Raw genomic sequence first — 18280 nt, 5'->3', positions numbered from 1 at the left:
GTTTTTGCTGGACATTGTCTTAAGGGCTTCTCCTTGGAGATCATGAGAAGATGTAAAGAGATGATATAGATCTGGTTTATATAGAGATTTTAACTGGGAATGCTGGATATGACCTCCACCCTCTTCCTGACCTGGGCAGCTAGACCAGAACTGCAGGCTTTCGGAGGTGGCACCTGGGGTACCACCGCTGTCCCCAAAAGCCAACTGTAAGTAGTAGCCTTGTCCTTCCACCGGCAGGCAGAGACTACAAGTCCCGGGATGCTCCACTCTCCAGCCGGGGGGAGGGCGGGGCGGATCTCCGCAGTGACGTCACCATCCCGGGGCGAGCCGGAGGTAGGCGGGGCGAAGGGGCGGGCCGGGGAGGCGGTCGAGCGCGGTGGTGCTGATGCAGGATGGCTGAGCGCGCAGGAGCCCGGGAGGTCTGAGCCGGGCGAGGCTCGCTCCCTGCGCATCGCCTCGTCCGCCGGCCGCGTGGTCGCGGGCAGGTGGGCCTGGAGCGCCGCGCCGGGCTAGGGCAAGGCCAGGGAGGGCAGGTCTGCAGCCGGAGGGGCCGGAGGCTGATAGAAGCCTACCCTGTCTGGGAGCGGCCCGAGCTGCCCAGCCCACCGAGTTCGCGATGACCTGCTGAAAAGCTTCATCGGAGGCTGCAGGAGGCGGCCTCACTGCAGGCGGTGCGGTTCGTGGCCTCCTCCCACGTCCTGCTGAGCCCCGGCCCCCCACCCATCCCCGCGCCCCCTCCCTGCCGCCGGCCGAGATGGCGGATCCAGCTGAATGCAGCATCAAAGTGATGTGCCGGTTCCGGCCCCTCAACGAAGCGGAGATTCTCCGAGGGGACAAATTCATCCCCAAATTTAAAGGCGACGAGACCGTGGTGATTGGGGTAAGTGTCCAGGACGTGTGGTTTCCCCTGCTGCTTCGCGCCGCAGCCGGGCGCCCGAACGCCCCAGACCGCAGAGGTGTTCGGCTGCCCCTTCGGACATCCCCCACAGGGCTGCCTTCTCGCGTAGACTAGAAGAGAAACCCCCTCCCCCACTCCCTATAGTTCGCTCCCGGGTGGTGGAGAGGTGACTGGGGGCGGCGGGGCGGGCCCAGGTGGCGAGAGTAGAGGTGGGGGGCGAGGGAAGGGTTCGGCGCCGCCATTGTTCTCGGGGTGGGGGCCGTCGTGGGCCTATTGTTCCCCGTCTTGGCCACGCCGCGTGGGTAGAGTGCTCGTGTTATCCTCAAGCGGGGTGCCCAGGCTCCCCTTAGAGTATGATCTCTGTAGCCCACAAATGATTCCAGGCATCAGTTCAATTTATCGAACACTTTACCTGTTCTTCTCACGACCTTAGCAAAAGGAAAAGAAAAAAAAAGGTACTGGAAAAATCCTAGCCTCGGCTGGGAGCTCCCACGCCGTGTAGACGCGGCTCTCCACGGCGTTTCACCTTGCCCTGCGTGCAGAAGGAAAGGGGTGTGGGGAACCCTGGTGGCCTTGGTGTCCCCGGGAAGGCCTGGTGTGTCTCCTGTTTCCTCTCAACCCAGGCTGCCCTGGATGTGGTCTCCGGGTCTGACCCCTCCCCAGTGAGGCCACCTCCCACCTGGTGTCCACAGACCGTCGGATGTGCTTCGCCCTGGGTGGAGATGTGTGCTCACATCTGTGGGGCTAAGGGCCTAGAGCGCAGCCAAATAGTCCCTCTCTGCCAGGAGTAGAAGTTACTTTGTGTGGTTGGATCAACCCCCCCTCCTTCCCGCCCCCGATCTCCCTTCCTACCTTTCCCTTCCTCCCTTCTTCCCCTCCCCCCTCCCCACTTGGCTCCCTTTCTGCAGCCCGGGCTGCCGGTGGGGGCAGGGAATACCATTGGGTTTTAGTTCTTAAAGCAGTATGTCAATGAAATAAACCAGCCTTTTCCCCCGCCCTTTCACCCTCCGTTGTCCCCAGCGTGTGTAGCTGACGGTGCCCTCTTTGTATGCGAGCCGCGTGGGGAGGGACCGAGTTAATGGGAGCCTCCCGATCCCCGCTGACATATTCCTGGCAGCCCGCTCGAGGCTGCTGATGCAGCCTTCCCGTCCCCGGCATTGATTAAGTGATGTCATCCCGATTACTGAGCATGCTCCGGCTAACCCCCTCCCTCCGATTCCCCCAGTGGCTAGAGTATTTAGGTCAAGTGATTGACAGGTGACAGTTTATCGGGGGTCCCTGCCGGTGTCTGCCAAGGCTTTCTCAAGCACCAGAGGCTGACGTTTGCCGGCCCAAGCAGCCCCCAGCATCTTCCTTCACCAAGGTTGTGCCGCAGTCTCTGCGAACGGCCCGGGGGACTAGCAGGTGTTAGCAGAATGGTAGGCGGGTGCTCTCCGCGAAAGGGTAACGGAGGCAAGGCTCTGGCCTTTCCTCAGGGGCTTCATCTCGTACCCCCCTTAGAAAGGCAGCTCCTCTTGACGACCTCTTCTCCCCTCTCCATTTTCACAGTCATCGGGGAAACCATGACCTCCAAATGCTATCTGGATTGGTGTTTATTCTAAGAGCTGACCTATGAGGGCAGGGCAGAGGGCTTTTCTCTCTGCTCAGTGTTAATTTGACGAGAAGATGTATGCTACAATTATTCATGAGGAGGAAAATTCTCTACTTAATGGCAGATGTGGGATCAGCAGCCAGCACACGGGGCAGATAGTAGATTGTTTGGGTTACACCTCTCAGCTGGGATCAGCCTACAGTCTGATGTGCTATTTCCTGAGCCCGGCTGTGGTTTAGATAGAGTGGGAGTTACTGGGGACATCTAGTCCCTGCCCCTTACCTTGTAACAGATTTTTAAACAAATAGTTATGCAGCACTAGAACGTGTTCTGGTGACCCTATTTTTTTCCCCCAGAGGTTTTAAAGAAAAGACTAGAGAAGCTGTTTCTTCTTCTTCTTCCTCTCCTTCTTCCCCTGCCGCTGTCCCTTCCCCTCCCCCTCCTCCTTCTTCCTCCTCCCCCTTTCTCCCCTCCTCCTCTTCCTATTCTTTCAGTCTTCTAAGAGTGATACACCAAGACTAATGAAATAGAGTAATAAATCATCCTCTTCGATCTGTGTCAAGGCAGAGATCCTAAGAACGATATTTCCCACCTAAGTATACATTAAAACAAAGTCACTATATACAATAAGTAATTTAAACAAAAAAATTGTGGATGTGAATACGCATGTAACTCTTCAACTGTGAAGTGAAAATTTTGATTCTCTTACTATAATCCTTTAATACAACAGCTTTGAATTTTCTTTAAGATAAGTTATTTTTTCATTGAAATAAAGCATTCATATAGAAAAGTGTTATCCTAGGGTACAGCTTAATAAAGCTTTTATTAGGTAACCACTCCCTTGTAACCACTTGTCAGACTAAGAAACAGACATTTTGGGGAAGTCCCATTAGGGTCCCTCCCAGTCACTAGCTCCCTTTTGCCTTAGAGTAACCATTCTTCTGACTTCTAATGCCATAGATTAGCTTATTTTTTTAAAAATAAACTTGATGTACATAAAACCCTATAGTATGTTTGCTTTGGTGTGTGGCTTCTTGCAGGCAACGTCATGCTTGTGAAATTGACCCACGTTGTAGTGTGCAGCCGCAGGTTGTCCATCCTCCTTGTTCTGTAGCATCCCATTGTATGAATGTACCACAATTTATTCATCCATCAGCTGCTGGCAGACATTTGGTTAGTTTCCACTTTGGGGTTAATATGGACAGAGCTGCTGTGAACATTGTTTTACACCTCTTTTGGTGAGAGTGCGTACAGAACAGAAGACTGTCAGATGCTGAAGATGTTGGGACTGGGGTTGGCATGTGCTAGGACCATTCCTATTTCTAACTAATAATGTGTAATTAAAGGAAATGACCATTCTAGCAGCCTGTATCATATTTTGTACAGAGCGGAAGGGCTCCCATGTCAATTCGGTTGCAACCAGCCCATATGGTTCCGTTACAGGTGGAGACTGCCTTAGGTGGGCATTTCTTTCCTTGCTTGTAGAGGGGCAGATTGCGGGGATGACCACAGAAGGCCAGAACCATCCAGAAATGTCAGTCATCTTCACTCCCAACAGATACATGTAAAAAATGAATTTCTGTGAAGTTAGCTATTAGTCTAAATAATTCAGAATCCCAAAATTCTTTTTTTTTTTTTTTAAACCGGGTCATTTTTTTTTTCTTTGAAGTTCTGTTCAATTTTTATGGAGATGTATGCTAAGAGGGAGACTTTGGCAGGTGGAGTTTCTAGATTTGTCTTTTTAAGAAGATGTCCTGTCTTGGAGGAATCCTCTGCACCACTCTTGCATTTTTTTTCCAGCTCCTGGCAAAGCTTTCTTTCTTTGAGCACCCCCGCCACAGTCTCTCCCCACTTTGAACCCCTGTAGCATTATTATTATTATTTTTTAAAGATTTTATTTATTTATTTGACAGAGAGAGAGATAGCGAGAGCAGGAACACAAGCAGGGGGAGTGGGAGCGGGGGAAGCAGACTTCCTGCCCAGCAGGGAGCCCAATGTGGGACTCGATCCCAGGACCCTGGGATCATGACCTGAGCCGAAGGCACACGCTTAACGACTGAGCCACCCAGGCGCCTGAACCCCTGTAGCATTATTTTGTATATGATCTTGTAACTTTGTCGTCTTAGATTGCTATTAGTTTTATCATTGTCTAATGACATTGTAAGCCATGTGCAGAAATAAGGACCATCTGTGTTTTGCTTCTTTATACTTCCCAGGGCTTTGCCCACAGAAAGCACTTAGTAAGTATTTATTGATCTCTTTGTTGAATCTAGAAATCTACACTTTGGTATATTTAACTTACTTCATGGGCTCTTAATTGGCTGTAGGCTGCCGAGAGTAGTTAAAAAACCAGTTTTAAAGAGAAATGCTGTTCCTTTGAGCAGGCCTGGTAAGATAGCAGGATACCATAAGAAAATTGGGAAAGCACTACCTTCAGCTTTGTTAAAAATTAGGAAAGCTATTAACAGTGGTGGTGAGCTGGAAGTAGAGGGTGGGGATGGTCTAGTGATTAGAAAAGGGACTCCACATAAATTAATTCTTCAGAGGAAAAATGTTGGATTTATAGCATTTCTCGAAGTACTCCTCCATTAGCTGCTAAAAGGCCTGGTGAGTCAGCCAATACTCTGGTCTCTGACTATTGGTTCTGATGTATCTGTATTGATAGAAACCCTCTGTCTTGGAGAATTCCCAGTAAGTTTCTTTGAAATGGACTTTGACATTTCAGTTTCCTCACTTGGACCTTTCCTCTTGTTCAAAGTCCTAGGAAAGCGGTAAGTTCTGACCTATTTGACATCAGCCATGAGCTCTCAGCTGGTCAGTGGCATAGAAAGTGGCCTTCCTCTGCAGGAACTTAGATCAGTTGCAGGCAGTAGATAAGGCAAGAAGGGACCAAGACAGAGAGCAAATTCCAAGTTGGAGTTACTGTGGAGATTAAGGACTAAAGAAGTGAAGAAATATGGCTAAAATTTTTCTTTTTGTCATTGGTAATGGTCTTTAAAAGCAAGAACATTAAACAATTTTCATTTTAAATTTATATACAGTAAAAGCACTTTTTGGGGGATATAGTTCTATCCTAGTGGCTTTGACAAGTACAGAGTTGTGTGGCAATGCTGTATTAGTTTTCTTTTGCTGCTGTAACAGACAACTACAAATTAAAGGCTTAAAACTACACAAGTTAATTATCACCCAGTTTCCATAGGTCAGAAATCCATCAGATCAGCTGGTTTCTCTGTTTAGAGTCTCATAAGGTCAAGACCAAGCTATTGATAGGGCCATGTTCTGTTCCAGGGGAAAATCCATTTCTTTGCTCATTCAGGTTAGTGGCAGAATCCTTATGGTTGTAGGAGTGAGGTTCTGTTTCCTTGCTGGCTGCCAGGCCTGGCGGTTCTCAGCTTCTAGACTCATGGTTCATATCTCCCTTGCAACTTCCATGGCATGTCTCTTACTGACTCTTCTGCCTCCCCCTTCCACTTTTAAGGACCCATCTGATTATAGTGAGCCCACCCAGATAATCCGGCACCCTCTCTCCATTTTAAGATCAGCTGATTAGCAACCTTAATTACATCTGCAAAGTCCCTTTTACCCTGTAACATTCACGTATTCACAGATTCGAGGAATTAGAGTGTGAACATCTTTTGAGGCCATTATTCTGCCTACCACACACCAGCATACTCAAGATATAAAACAGTTTCATTTACGCCCTCTCCCCAAAAGCCCTCATGCTACCCCTTTGTAGTCAAACCTTTTCCTCTCTCTTAACCCCCGACAACCACTTTCCTCTCTGTAATTTTGGTTTTTCCAGACTGTCATAAAAATGGAATCACATATCAAGGATATTTTTGAGCCTGGGTTCTTTTACTTAACTCTTTTTGAGATTTATGTTGTTGCATGTATCAACAGAGTATTCCTTTTTATTACTTAGTGGTAGTCCATTATATGGGTATAACACAGTTTGTTTATCCATTCCTTCCACTGAAGGACATTTGGGTTGTTTCCAGTTTGGAATGATGATGAGTAAAGCTGCTATAAGCCTTTGCATTTAGGTTTTTGTGTGAGTGTAGATTTTTATTTCTCTTGGGTAGGTACCCAAGATTATATCAATCATATTTAACTATATGTTTGACTCTAAGAAACTGCCAAACTGTTTTTCAGAGTGGTTGTATCATTTTGTATTCCTTCCTACAAGTAATATTTTAAGTCAGGATTTTAAAGAGTTTATTCGGTCACTTTGTCTAAGTGAACACCAACAGTAGCGTTCAGTAGTGTCGAGATAGATCAGTCCTTCGTTCTTCTGTGCCCTAAATTCAGAGATGTTTACGTTACTTGAAAATGAATTAGTGGCTTCCAGTAAACATACCCTCTGAAACCCTGGGATGAGTGAACACAAGAGAGTATCTATAATCTCACATGGGCCGCTGAGGCCACTCTCTGTTCAAGGTGAGCACGCAGTCGGTACTTCTTAAATAAATGGGGTTGGTGGAGGCAGCAGGGAGAGTCAGACACAACTGCGTGCAGTTTCACTAGCTAGCTCTGGGGCTGTTTTTCAAGTCGCTTAGCTTTTTGGGGCCTCAGTTTGATCATATTTAAAACAGAGATATAATTACTTATCTCACAGGGCCGTTAGAAAGAAATGAAATGAAGTGGTCACAAGGGCATCTAGCACAGAGAAAATGCTCAATAAATGCTAATTATTTCCCATGTTTTCCTATTTGCCTTGTAATTTTCTCAATTTTGAGAATTAGCTTTGCCTCCCAAAATTACTGCCCTTAACTCTATCCCCTGAAAACCCTTCTTCCACGCCTATTTCTTAGGCATCTGCTCACTCCCTTCTCCTGCTTGGAAGAGCCTCTTTTTTTCATCTTATTTGTGAAATTCCTACCCATCTGTGAAGGCTGAGCTCACGATCCGTTTATTTATAGACTATATCAGCTGATCCTTTTATTTGCAATGATCATATATAGGAAAGAGAGTTGTGTATGTGTGTGTGTGTTTTACGGGTCTCTGCCTCCTTCCCCATAGTTGTTTAGTTGCTTAGTAAGTGTACCTAGATTGTGGCTCCCTTCTTCCCTTGTTCCCTATGTGGAATCAGGTCTCCATAAATGCCAGTTTCTGCATTGCCTTAAATAACTTGGGTATCCCTGGGGATTCCCCTCTGCCTCCACCTGTGCTTGTCTGGCCCAGCTCCCCTATTTAATGACAACGTTTTCCATTCTTGGCTTTTCTCCCCCATTTAAAATAGGAAACCTCCCCCACCTTTGGGTTCCCTTTACTCCCTGCCTCAGATTTCTCACCTGTGTCTACTTATTAAACAAGCAAAAACAGAACTACCTGCTCCCTAATGGTTTTTGAGTTAAGAAAAAAATAGCCCCATTGACATATCCAATTTCACCTTATTTATCTTGGTTTTGTTTTTTTTTTTACCAGGTTCTCTTTTTATGGCCGAGAAGGCTCCTCCCTTAACCATTTGCTGCATGCCAACCAAGTTCCTTTCAGTAGGGATTGACTTGTTGCATGTGTGGTTATCTGCCAGTAGCGCAGAGAATGTGGGAGAACATGGAGTTTTAGATTCCTCACAGTACTTCCCAGCAGCGGAGCTGGCATGAGTCAGACAGCCCAGAACCAGCTCCCAGCTCTGCACCTTCTTAGCTGCATGGACTTGGGACAAACTGCTAAAGTTCCAGCCTCCTGGCCTATGAAATAGGGCTAATATCACTCTTCACCTTGTAGGGTTATTGTGATGGTCACAAGAGCGAATGCACATGGAGTGCTGCGCACAGTGCCTGGCACAGAGCGGACATTCAGAAACTGTCCGCTTTATGAGACCCACTAGTGGTTATTTCTCCCTGCTCTTGTCAGACTGGCTGATCTTGGGAAAGCCCAGACCCTTCACAGCTTCCCTGGTACCCTCATGTTGTGTAAAAGAAAAAAATTGTTCTGACACTTGCAAAAATAGGGAGGAAGATGATTGTGATAGGTGTCAATACTATCACAATAGGGGAGAGAAGTGAGTCTCGACTCCAGACACAAGGGGAACAAGTTGCTGGGGTGGGTGGGTAGGTGAGGGGACTGCTACTAAAAGGACATTAAGGGGAGGGGAATTCTTGCTAAACTGACCTAACAGGATTTTTTTTAACATCTCCAAGGCCTGGAACAGTGCCTGGAACAGAGTAGATGCTCAGGACCAGATGTCTTTTGAAAGAAATAGAAGAATGCTGACCGTCCTAAGCTGTTAGATGTTAGAGCCTAGAGTTATTTGCTTGGATTTTTACCTTGACCTCTCTCCAGCTCTGGTAACTTGTTTTTCCTACTTTGGACATCTTCATGGTTTTATTGTTACTGTCTCAAATGAAATAGCCTTTTCAGTGCCCTGACATATTCCATGGTCATTGCAAAGATAATCAGACCATGCAGAAAAGCATGAAGAAGGTGTAAAAAACATTTTTTAATTTTATGAACCAGAAAATACCATTGTTAACATTCATTGTAAGTCCCAGCACTTTTCCATTCTACAAAACACCACACTTTGTTTTCAAACAAAGATAGGACTTTGTAAAAATCTGTTTTGAAACCCACTGTTTTGCTTAATGGTATACTGCAGACATCAGCATTTTTAAAGGTTGCATATAATTCTATTATATATCAAATCAATACTTTAATCATTCCCTAGTGTTAGACATTTGGATCTTTCTGCTTGTTTTTCTTTCTGTTATAAACAAAGGTGTGATAAACATTGGTGCACACATCTTTTTGTTCACTTGCCCGACTGTTGTTTTAGCATACATCTCCAGAATTGGGATTACTGGGTAACAGGATAGAGATGATTTTAAGGCAGCCATAGTTTTTGAGAGAGAGCAATTCAGAGATGGTAAATTGTCCTGTTTTATACTCTCCCTTCTTTGCCTACCAGCTGGATTTGCTGCCAGTTTGTCTCATAAGGCATCTCTTCATACCTGAACTAAATTAAATTCTTGCCAAGAGTATGTGCTCTGTCATGCACTGTTAAGCCGTAGATCCAGAACATGGCAATGCCTTCAGATTTCTAATGTAAACCATACGATTTTGTAGGCTGTCTCTTGTCAGTTTCAATATCCTAAAGGATGTTGTTTCTTGGAGGTGATCAAAAGCTAACTCTCTTGAGGCAGAGAAAGATTGAGGCCAAGATTGTAGTCTTAAAGAAAAATAGGGTGGATGCGCCCTTTCTTCTTGGTGCTAATGCTGAACGGCCTGTGATATCTTCTGGGCAGTGGTAAGTTGAAAAGGGATAAAATAGCCCTCTCAAAAAAGCCCTAGAAAGCCCCCTAGAAAGCCCCCCCCCACTTCCCCTCTAATTATTAGGTACTTTTTAAAGAAACTTACTGTATAAAATTCCAAACATGCACCAAAGTAGAAAGAATAACAAAGTGTACCCCCACGAATCTATCAACCAGTTTTAACCATCAACAAATGGCCAATTTTATTTTTTGTATACTCTCCTAAACTTTCCTCCTCCCAAAGTCACCTGATTGTTTTAAAGTGAAATCTCACGTTATTTTATCCCTAACCTATCATACACACACACACACACACACACACACACGTACACACGTGTGTATATACACACACATATATATGATCAGTTCTCTTTTAAAACCTCAATAATATTATCACAACTAAAATATGAGCAATTTCTTAATGTCAAATACTCAGATTTCCCCCCCTTGCTTCATAAATTTCTTCTGCAGCTGGTTTGCTCAAATCAGAATACTAGGTGCTATTGATTCTAAGTGAGGAGAAAAAGAAATGCTCATACATAATCGACCTTGAAGCAAGAGAAGAAAGCTTTTGCTATGGAGTCATGTGGGACAGTAGAAACACACAGGGCAATCAGGCTAGTCAGTATTTCCCCCTATCTCCCTTAACGGTGGTCACGTCCCACTTACCCTTTCTAATAAACCAGCGCCAGCAGTGCGGGGTCACCCAGAAAAGCAATTTAAAGAGCTTTGTGCGTTATGGCTTCCCCCTGCTGCTTTCCCCTTGGCTTTAGTTGGCTTGTATAAACATCAGGAAGGCAGGCTGATGTATCACTCAGTTGTCCTGGGAGCTTAGTACCACCCTTATCAAGTTGGTGCCAACTACATCCACAGCAATTCTTTTCGGTGTTTCTAGGTGTATTCGTATTTATTACCTTTTCAGTCAATGAATACCTGTCCTTGATGTGAATTGAATATTGGAAAATAAATCCAACAGAGCTGAAGGGAAAAAAATATTTATGTGAGAACAGAATTCGCTGCAACATAATACTTTAAGGAGAAAGGTTTGAAGTTGTTTTTTTATGTTTCTTATTCCTTTTCTTACTTAAAAAAAAAAAAAGCTTTGGAGGCACCTGGGTGGCTCAGTCCATTAAGCGTCTGCCTTCGGCTCAGGTCATGATCCCAGGGTCCTGGGATTGAGTCCTGTATCAGGCTCCTTGCTCAGCGGGGAGCCTGCGTCTCCCTCTGCCTGCTGCTCCCCCTGCTTGTGCTCTCTCTCTGTCAAATTAAAAAAAAAAAAAAAAAAGCTTTGAAGGGAGAGGGAGTTGGAGAAAAAGTACAAATTAAAAAAAAAATCCCAGTAATTTATGTTTTAACTTCTTAGATTGCGGTGTACGGTTGTAAGAGCTGCCAATCAATAATACTGTTTTAGAAGCTATTTATTTAAAGATCTTGGCAACACAGTTCTGGACTGACAAATCTCGGGGACTTGTCCTTTCTCAGGCCCTCTCATAGGGCAATCTCTCCCATTTCCAGGTTTCGTTTTGCCTCATGAGGAAACGAAGAGCAGTCTGCTTCAATTCTTTGAGGAGGTTATATCATAGTTTTTTTCTGAGGAACTGTCTGGCACCTCACTCCTCAGAGATTATTGATTTTCATCTGGGAACCTGGTTAAATAACAACTCATGTGACATCAGAAACTTTGGATAGTCTTGGGGGAAGGGACTTCTGCTCCTCTGTCATAGCCGCCTCCTGCCTCATAGAGAGGAACAAATTCCATTCTGACTGGTGAGTGTCCAGACCTGTCTTGGTCCTGGTCACTGGTGGGCAGGATCCCATGAGAGGCAGTCAGTTCTTTTCTGTATCTGGCCTTTGTGGTGAACTGACCTCTGCGGGGTCTGGCTTCCTGGGCTGGCTTCCAGGAGCTATTTTTCTGTCTCCTCTCTGCATGCTGCTGAGTGGGTAAGTTAGGCTGGGCCCACAGATTCAGGCCCACGTGGGCTGGTCTCAAGGTCCAGAAGAGGTTGGGTTGCAGGATGGAGGGGTGGCGAGGTAAGGAAAGTAGCTTGGCCAGGTTTGGTATTGGGATGATGGATACTGGTGCCCTACTCAAGTGGTGCCTGCATACTTGAGCAAACTCACCCGCCCAGCGGGTAGGAGGGGCTGACTGTTAGGGGAGCATTCTGGCTTTTTTGGGTCCTTTGTACTGTTGTCATCCTATAGCATCAAAACTTCCTAACTAATAGTTTATTTATATAATATTTGTGGAAAGTAGACTTTAGAAAGGAAGTTCTTTGGTAATAATTACTAAACCACACAACCTACTAATTATGTGTTCAAACAAGTGGGAAAAGAACACCCAAAGTACTGTATCCTAGAATAACAACACTTGATTGTTCATTTGTTTGTTAAATGTTTCTTAAGAAATATGGCTCTTATAAAGATTGGCTTGAGGATCTGTTTAAAGCTGTATTTTCTGGTCTAGACATTTATCCAAAAGAGCCTATAAAGTGGAAAATATATACCTATTTAATACTTCCTTAGTTTATTAAAAAACAAATATAAAGAGGTAATAGATACATTCATGGAAAACTTGAAATTAAGTGAGTTCTTTATTACTATGAAGTGTTTCCTTTTCTAAAGAGTAAAAGTAAAGTTTTTGGACTTCACTGTAATACTGTGCTGTCTAGTATGGAAGCCGCTAGCCTCATGCAGCTAGTGAGCTCTTGCAGGGTGGCTGGTCCAACTTGGGGTGTGCAGTAGAGGTAACATTTACACTGGCTTTTAAAGACAGTACAAAAAAAAAGGGAATGCAAAATATCTCATTTTTGTGTATTCATTACATTTTGAAATGGTTAAATTAGGTTAAATAACATTAATAAAATGATTTTCCCCTTTTTATTTTTACTTTTTGAAAAGTGACTAGTGGGAAATTTAAAATTATGCATGTGGCTTGCATTTTTGTTGGCATTGCATTTCTGTTGGACAGCGTTGCACTAACATTTTGTTGCCGATGTACTGTTTCTGCGTTTATTAATTTTAGCTCCACTTTGGTGTATTGACAGCTTATTGTGTGCTAAGCTAAATAAGTCAAAATTCCTGCCATCCATAACCATATCTATAATCCAAGAAAAGAAGGCAATTAAAAAAAAAAGATTATTATGCTGTGCTGGGAGTGTCCAAAGAGAAGAGGAAACAAAGCCTTGCTGGAGTTAAAAAGAGAGAAAGCACATGCAGTTGTGTTCAGGGAAACCTCTGCAGAGAGACCATTCATTGATCATTACCTCGACGCTGGGGCAGGATCTACTTCGCACATGTACAATTTGCTTCTTTGAGTTATTTTGCAGTTTCTACATAGCTGCTTTAGAGATTTCCGTTTTGAACAGTGTTGGGAAAAGATCTGAGAAGGAATGTGTGCTGTAGGCTGGTCCATCTCTCTGCTGTCACTCCCCGCTCCCCCACGAGTCTTGTGACATTGAGTGCGCCCGTGGAGCTGCGGGAAGAACCGCCCACCCGGCGTCCTATAATGAAGTACTAGCCATTAACAACAGTGGGCTGTGATGCGCTTGCAGGAGGTGACATTGGGAACACCCAAGAGGTGACAGGGCGCATTGTCTTTGAAGAATGTGATGATGCCGCCCTGCTGCCCAGCTCCCACCGCAGCCGTCCTGGGGACCACGCCACTGGGGTCGGCCTCCCAGGCAGGCGGGTTTTTTTTTTTACTTCCACTGCAGATCTGCCACTTACCTTCTGTCGGCATTCTGTGGCTAATGCTAGGAATGACGAAACCTCTGGTCCTGGAAATGCATTTCCCTTTAGCACGGGCGCCTCCTAATGAGGTCCTTCCACCCCGTGGAACAAAAGCACGCATTAGGAGGCCCGCTAGTGGGAGGAGGCGCTGTTGTGGGAACGCCTGGAAACGCCGCCCTGCCCTGGTCGCTCGCAGGTGCCTCTTTGTCCTGGCATCTGTGCAGGAGAGGTCGCCTTGCAGGTGAAGGCCACACAGCTCTTTGGAGAGAGAGTTGGTTCTGTGCGGGGAAAATCTCTCTTTCCCACCCCCCTCGTGTCCCTTTTTGTCTGGGTTGGCACAGAATTAGTTTTTCCTCCTTTGTAAATGGCAGAAACGCCATGATGGTAACATAAGCACAATACCACAACACCAGCCATAATCTCACCACCCTGCATCATCCAGCTTACTTTTTATATCCTCCTTTTCCCTCTCCTCATTCACACTTAACATTTCAAAAAATGTACTTCCGACCCTGGATATACAGTTCTGCCTTTTGTTTTTTCCTTTTTACCTAAGCCTACTCCATAAATGATTTCCCACATTATGTAGTGTCTTCAGGGTTGTAATTTTCAGTGCCAATATAAGTGCCTGCTGGGCTGATAGATCAGTTTGCTAACCCCTCTGGTGTTGTTGGCATTCAGATCTCCAGCTTCCCCTTACTCTGGGTGATGGTTTAGTGAACATCCGTCTGCACAGAGCTGTTTTCTTTTGTCGAGTTGTTTCTAGAGGATGCATTCTCCAGAAGTGGATTTACTGGACCCAATGCTGTGAACATACTTGATCTTATTAAATATTATCCCACTGCTTTCTGCAGAGACCAATTCCTACAGCCTCCAGGGATATGAGTGTCCTATTTGGCAATGAATTCATTTTTGATGGAAAGTATACATACCTGAAGCCATATTTAACATAATGTGTTTCTGATGGTATGGAAGTTGCCGGGAAGACTTTGGCATTGTAGGTGAGGACTGTTTAATTTGGGATATTGCACGTGTCAAGGGCCCCTCAGTGTACAACAGTAGTCTCCTGTCTGTTGGTCTTGCCTATATTGAGGGAAAAGATGATGGAAAACAACCCTCTAAAGTGGCTTAATTCCGGCAGAATTTCTTCAGCACTAAATTTCCTTCCAGAAGATGTAACTTATTTGGAAAGTGAGTATGGGATGTTGGAGAGAACATGCTTTTCAACTTGGATGTTTAGGACTGTATTTAGAGAAAATTCCTCAACATTTTTAAAGTTAAGGATAGCCTCTTTTTTTTTTTTTATCTTCCATTGTCCCCACTCCACCCTATCCCAAACACAACCCTAGACAACAGTGTGTTCAATATAAATATCAGGTAATAGAGTATCTCGATCAGCAGAACTACAGACAACATATGTGTTACTGCTCTTCTCACAGACCTTTACGCATCTATTTGATGGAGCAATTTTCTTCTTAGACCAGTGAAGTTATACTCGTCCCCAATTGCTTGCAAATGATTTTAATTTTAACAGAGTAGTGACAGGATATAGCAAAATCTGTTTTACTTAATACACACTTATGTAAACGCTTTACTGCATGTTCATCCATTTACTTTAATCCCCAGTACCAGCCTAAGAGATAACTACTATTGTCATACCCTTCTCTGCATTCCACAGATGAGGAATCTATAGCACAGAGAGGTTAAGTCACTTGCTCAAGGTCACACAAGTATAAGTGATTTGTGGACCTAGGATTTGGGCTAAGGCAGTGGGAATAAAATAAAACATACTTGTTCATATATATATATTATATATATATAGTGATATAGGTCTTAAAGACCTTGATTGCTTTTTGCCTGGGTTGTAATAGTCTTGGAAACCAGTTCCCTGCTTGCTGTCCTTTCCCTCTAGTCTCTTGAACACTGTAGCTAAAATCTTCTTTCTGAAGTACTGCTCAGAATTTGTCAACTCTCTGCTCGGAAACATTTAAGACTCTCCTTTGCTTACCAGAATAAATTTGAACTCCTCACCTTGGTTCCTGTGATTCAGCAGACCCTCCACCATGTGCTTCCTTCAGCCTTTTGCCATGAGCACTCCACTCCATCCCAGGACTCTGCCTTTCTCAAACCTAACCATGCACTATAGCCCCTTCTCAGTCTGCACTTTCACTCTTTTGTGCCTTTGTCCATGAGGTTCCCTTGTATCTGTGCCTCTTAATTCTTTCTTACCCCACAAGCTCACTGGATTCATTTCCTTGTTTCTTTAGTCCTTCCCTTCTTGGAATTACCCCATTCAGAGTATTGGGGTTTGTTCGATTTATTTCCTTTTTTTTTTTTTTTTAAAGTATAATTGAATAACATGGTTTGATTTATTTTCATATTCTCAGCATGTGAGTCATAATGGGTCTTTTATTTATTTATTTATTAAAGATTTTATTTTTTTATTTGAGAGAGCATGAGAGAGAGCACATGAGATGGGTTAGGGTCAGAGGGAGAAGCAGACTCCCCGCCGAGCAGGGAGCCCGATGCGGGACTCGATCCAGGGACTCCAGGATCATGACGCGAGCCAAAGGCAGTTGCTCAACCAACTGAGCCACCCAGCCTCCCCATAATGGGTCTTTTAAAAGGTGCATCATGAAGATAATTTTTCTCATCTTCAAGGAATGACAGTTTCGTTTCCTTCTTTCCACAACATACTTTTTACTCCTTTTTTCTTGTTTCACTGCATCAGATAGGACCTCCAGGATGATCTAAAATAATGAGTGAATGAATAAATGACTAACTGAAGGAGTATTTCTTCTGGTACTTATTATCTCATTTTTATGATTATATTTGGTCTGATTGTCCCTCTCTCCCTGTCCCCATAAGTCCTTCCTGACCATGAAAAGAGCTGCTAATTTTGTGTGTGTTTTGTGTGTGGCTTTTTTTGTGTGTGTGGTTTCTTTTGAGAAATACACCATAATTGGACCAAACTATATACAGGCACTACCCTCAACCAACTCAGTGTCTAGTAAGACAGACAGACACATGAGTGTGCGTGTGCACACATACACACACACAATGACAGTGCAACCAAGTGACTGACCAGTACTCAAGGTTTGTTGAGCAATAAACACCTTTAAGGTTTGAGGCAGATTTTGCAAAATGGTTCAATTTTCCAAAGAATAAAAATTGTTTGTGTTGAATTCCAAACTCTGTTTTGTTCTATTCAGCTCTTCAGTTGGCAGAGCCAAAAAGGAAAGAAATTAGAAATTCATTAAGTACAGAAATGATTGATTTCAAATGATTTCCTCTTCTACTAAAACATAGAAGCCACACACAAAACACTCTTCTCTTGATTTGCAACTTATTAGAGTTAGAAAATTATTTTAATTTGAGCTGAAAACTAGCATCATAAAGAAAGAAGGTCCAAGAAATTCTAAATTGAAGACATTAAAATTAATGAATCACACTTAAAATTCTATTGATGGTCCTCAGCTCTGGGAAATGTCTGTAATTTACCTAAATTGTCTTGAAAGGAAAAGAAATAAGAGAATTTCTTTTTTGGATGTCTGGCATTTTCCTAATAACCTGGCTATAGAGTGATTGAATTATTATTATAACACCATAGCTATTATTTTCATTTCAAGAATGTGGGTTAATTCCAGCTGAAGCTTATATTTCAAATGAGTTTTTGTGTATTATATGTAATAAATCAATACTGAGCCATAGGGTCTGAGGATCAAAATTATTTTAGACGAACCAGTTTGTTTTTCTTAAATATGGTCGATTGTTCATCCTAACTTATTACTCAGGAAAATAGAAGGGGGAGGGAAGATAAAAGAAACTATGAAAATAATCACAATCTGGAAACAACAGATGTTGGTGAGGGTGTGGAGAAAGGGGAACCCTCTTACACTGTTGGTGGGAATGCAAGCTGGTGTAGCCACTCTGGAAAACAGTATGGAGGTTCCTCAAAAAATTAAAAATAGAACTATGCTACAACCCAGCAATAGCACAACTAGGTATTTATCCAAAGGATACAGAAATAGTGATTCGAAGGGGCACATGCACCTCAATGTTTATAGCAGCACTATCAACAATAGCCAAATTACAGAAAGAGCCCAAATGTCTATTGACTGATGAATGGATAAAGAAGATGTGGTATATATGTACAATGGAATATTACTCAGCCATCAAAAGAATGAAATCTTGCCATTTGCAACAATGTGGATGGAACTAAAGTGTATTATGCTAAGCAAAATAAGTTAGTCAGAGAAAGACAAATCCCAGATGGTTTCACTCATATGTGGAATTTAAGAAACAGAACAGATGAACATAGGGGAAGGGAAGGAAAAATAAAATAAGGTAAAAACAGAGAGGGAGGCAAACCATAAGAGACTCTTAACAATAGGAACAAACAGGGTTGCTGGAGAGGAGGTGGGTGGGGGAATGGGATAAATGGGTGATGGGCATTAAGGAGGACCTTGTTGTGATGAGCACTGGGTGTTATAAGCAAGTGATGAGTCACTAAATTCTACCCCTGAAACTAATACTATGCTATATGTTAACTAACTAGAATTTAAATAAAATCTTGAGAGAAAATAAAACAAAACAAAGAAAGTAATCACAAGTGTTCAATAGCTTCTTTTTACTTGCTTTAATTTTCTTGACTTTTTATTTGAAATATAAATATTATATAAGCACTTTAGGACAATTAAAAAGATACAGGGAGTTAAAAATTGAGAAGTAGAAATGTACCATATCCCCTCTCCAGAATAACTACTGTTAACTGATGGATGTTATGTTATTCCAACATCTTTATAACTTTAA

General features: G+C 43.5%; 1 protein-coding gene across 1 annotated transcript in view; it reads left to right on the top strand.

Annotated features, from left to right (window-relative positions):
- Positions 1-754: 754 nt before the first annotated feature.
- The window catches only part of KIF5C (kinesin family member 5C), a 154545-nt gene continuing 137019 nt past the window's right edge, over positions 755-18280 (top strand). Inside the window, exon 1 of the mRNA XM_088021710.1 lies at positions 755-880. Within this exon, the coding sequence (XP_087877836.1) occupies positions 755-880 (126 nt within the window). The remainder of the gene's footprint in view (positions 881-18280) is intronic.

Source organism: Eumetopias jubatus, unplaced genomic scaffold (genome assembly GCF_037043125.1).
Source record: "Eumetopias jubatus isolate StellerSeaLion01/CBP00866 unplaced genomic scaffold, mEumJub1_p1.0 scaffold_3, whole genome shotgun sequence".
NCBI classification, from domain to species: Eukaryota; Metazoa; Chordata; class Mammalia; order Carnivora; family Otariidae; genus Eumetopias; species Eumetopias jubatus.
Note: the sequence above shows the minus strand (reverse complement) of the source record. Positions and strands in the feature narration are given on the sequence as shown.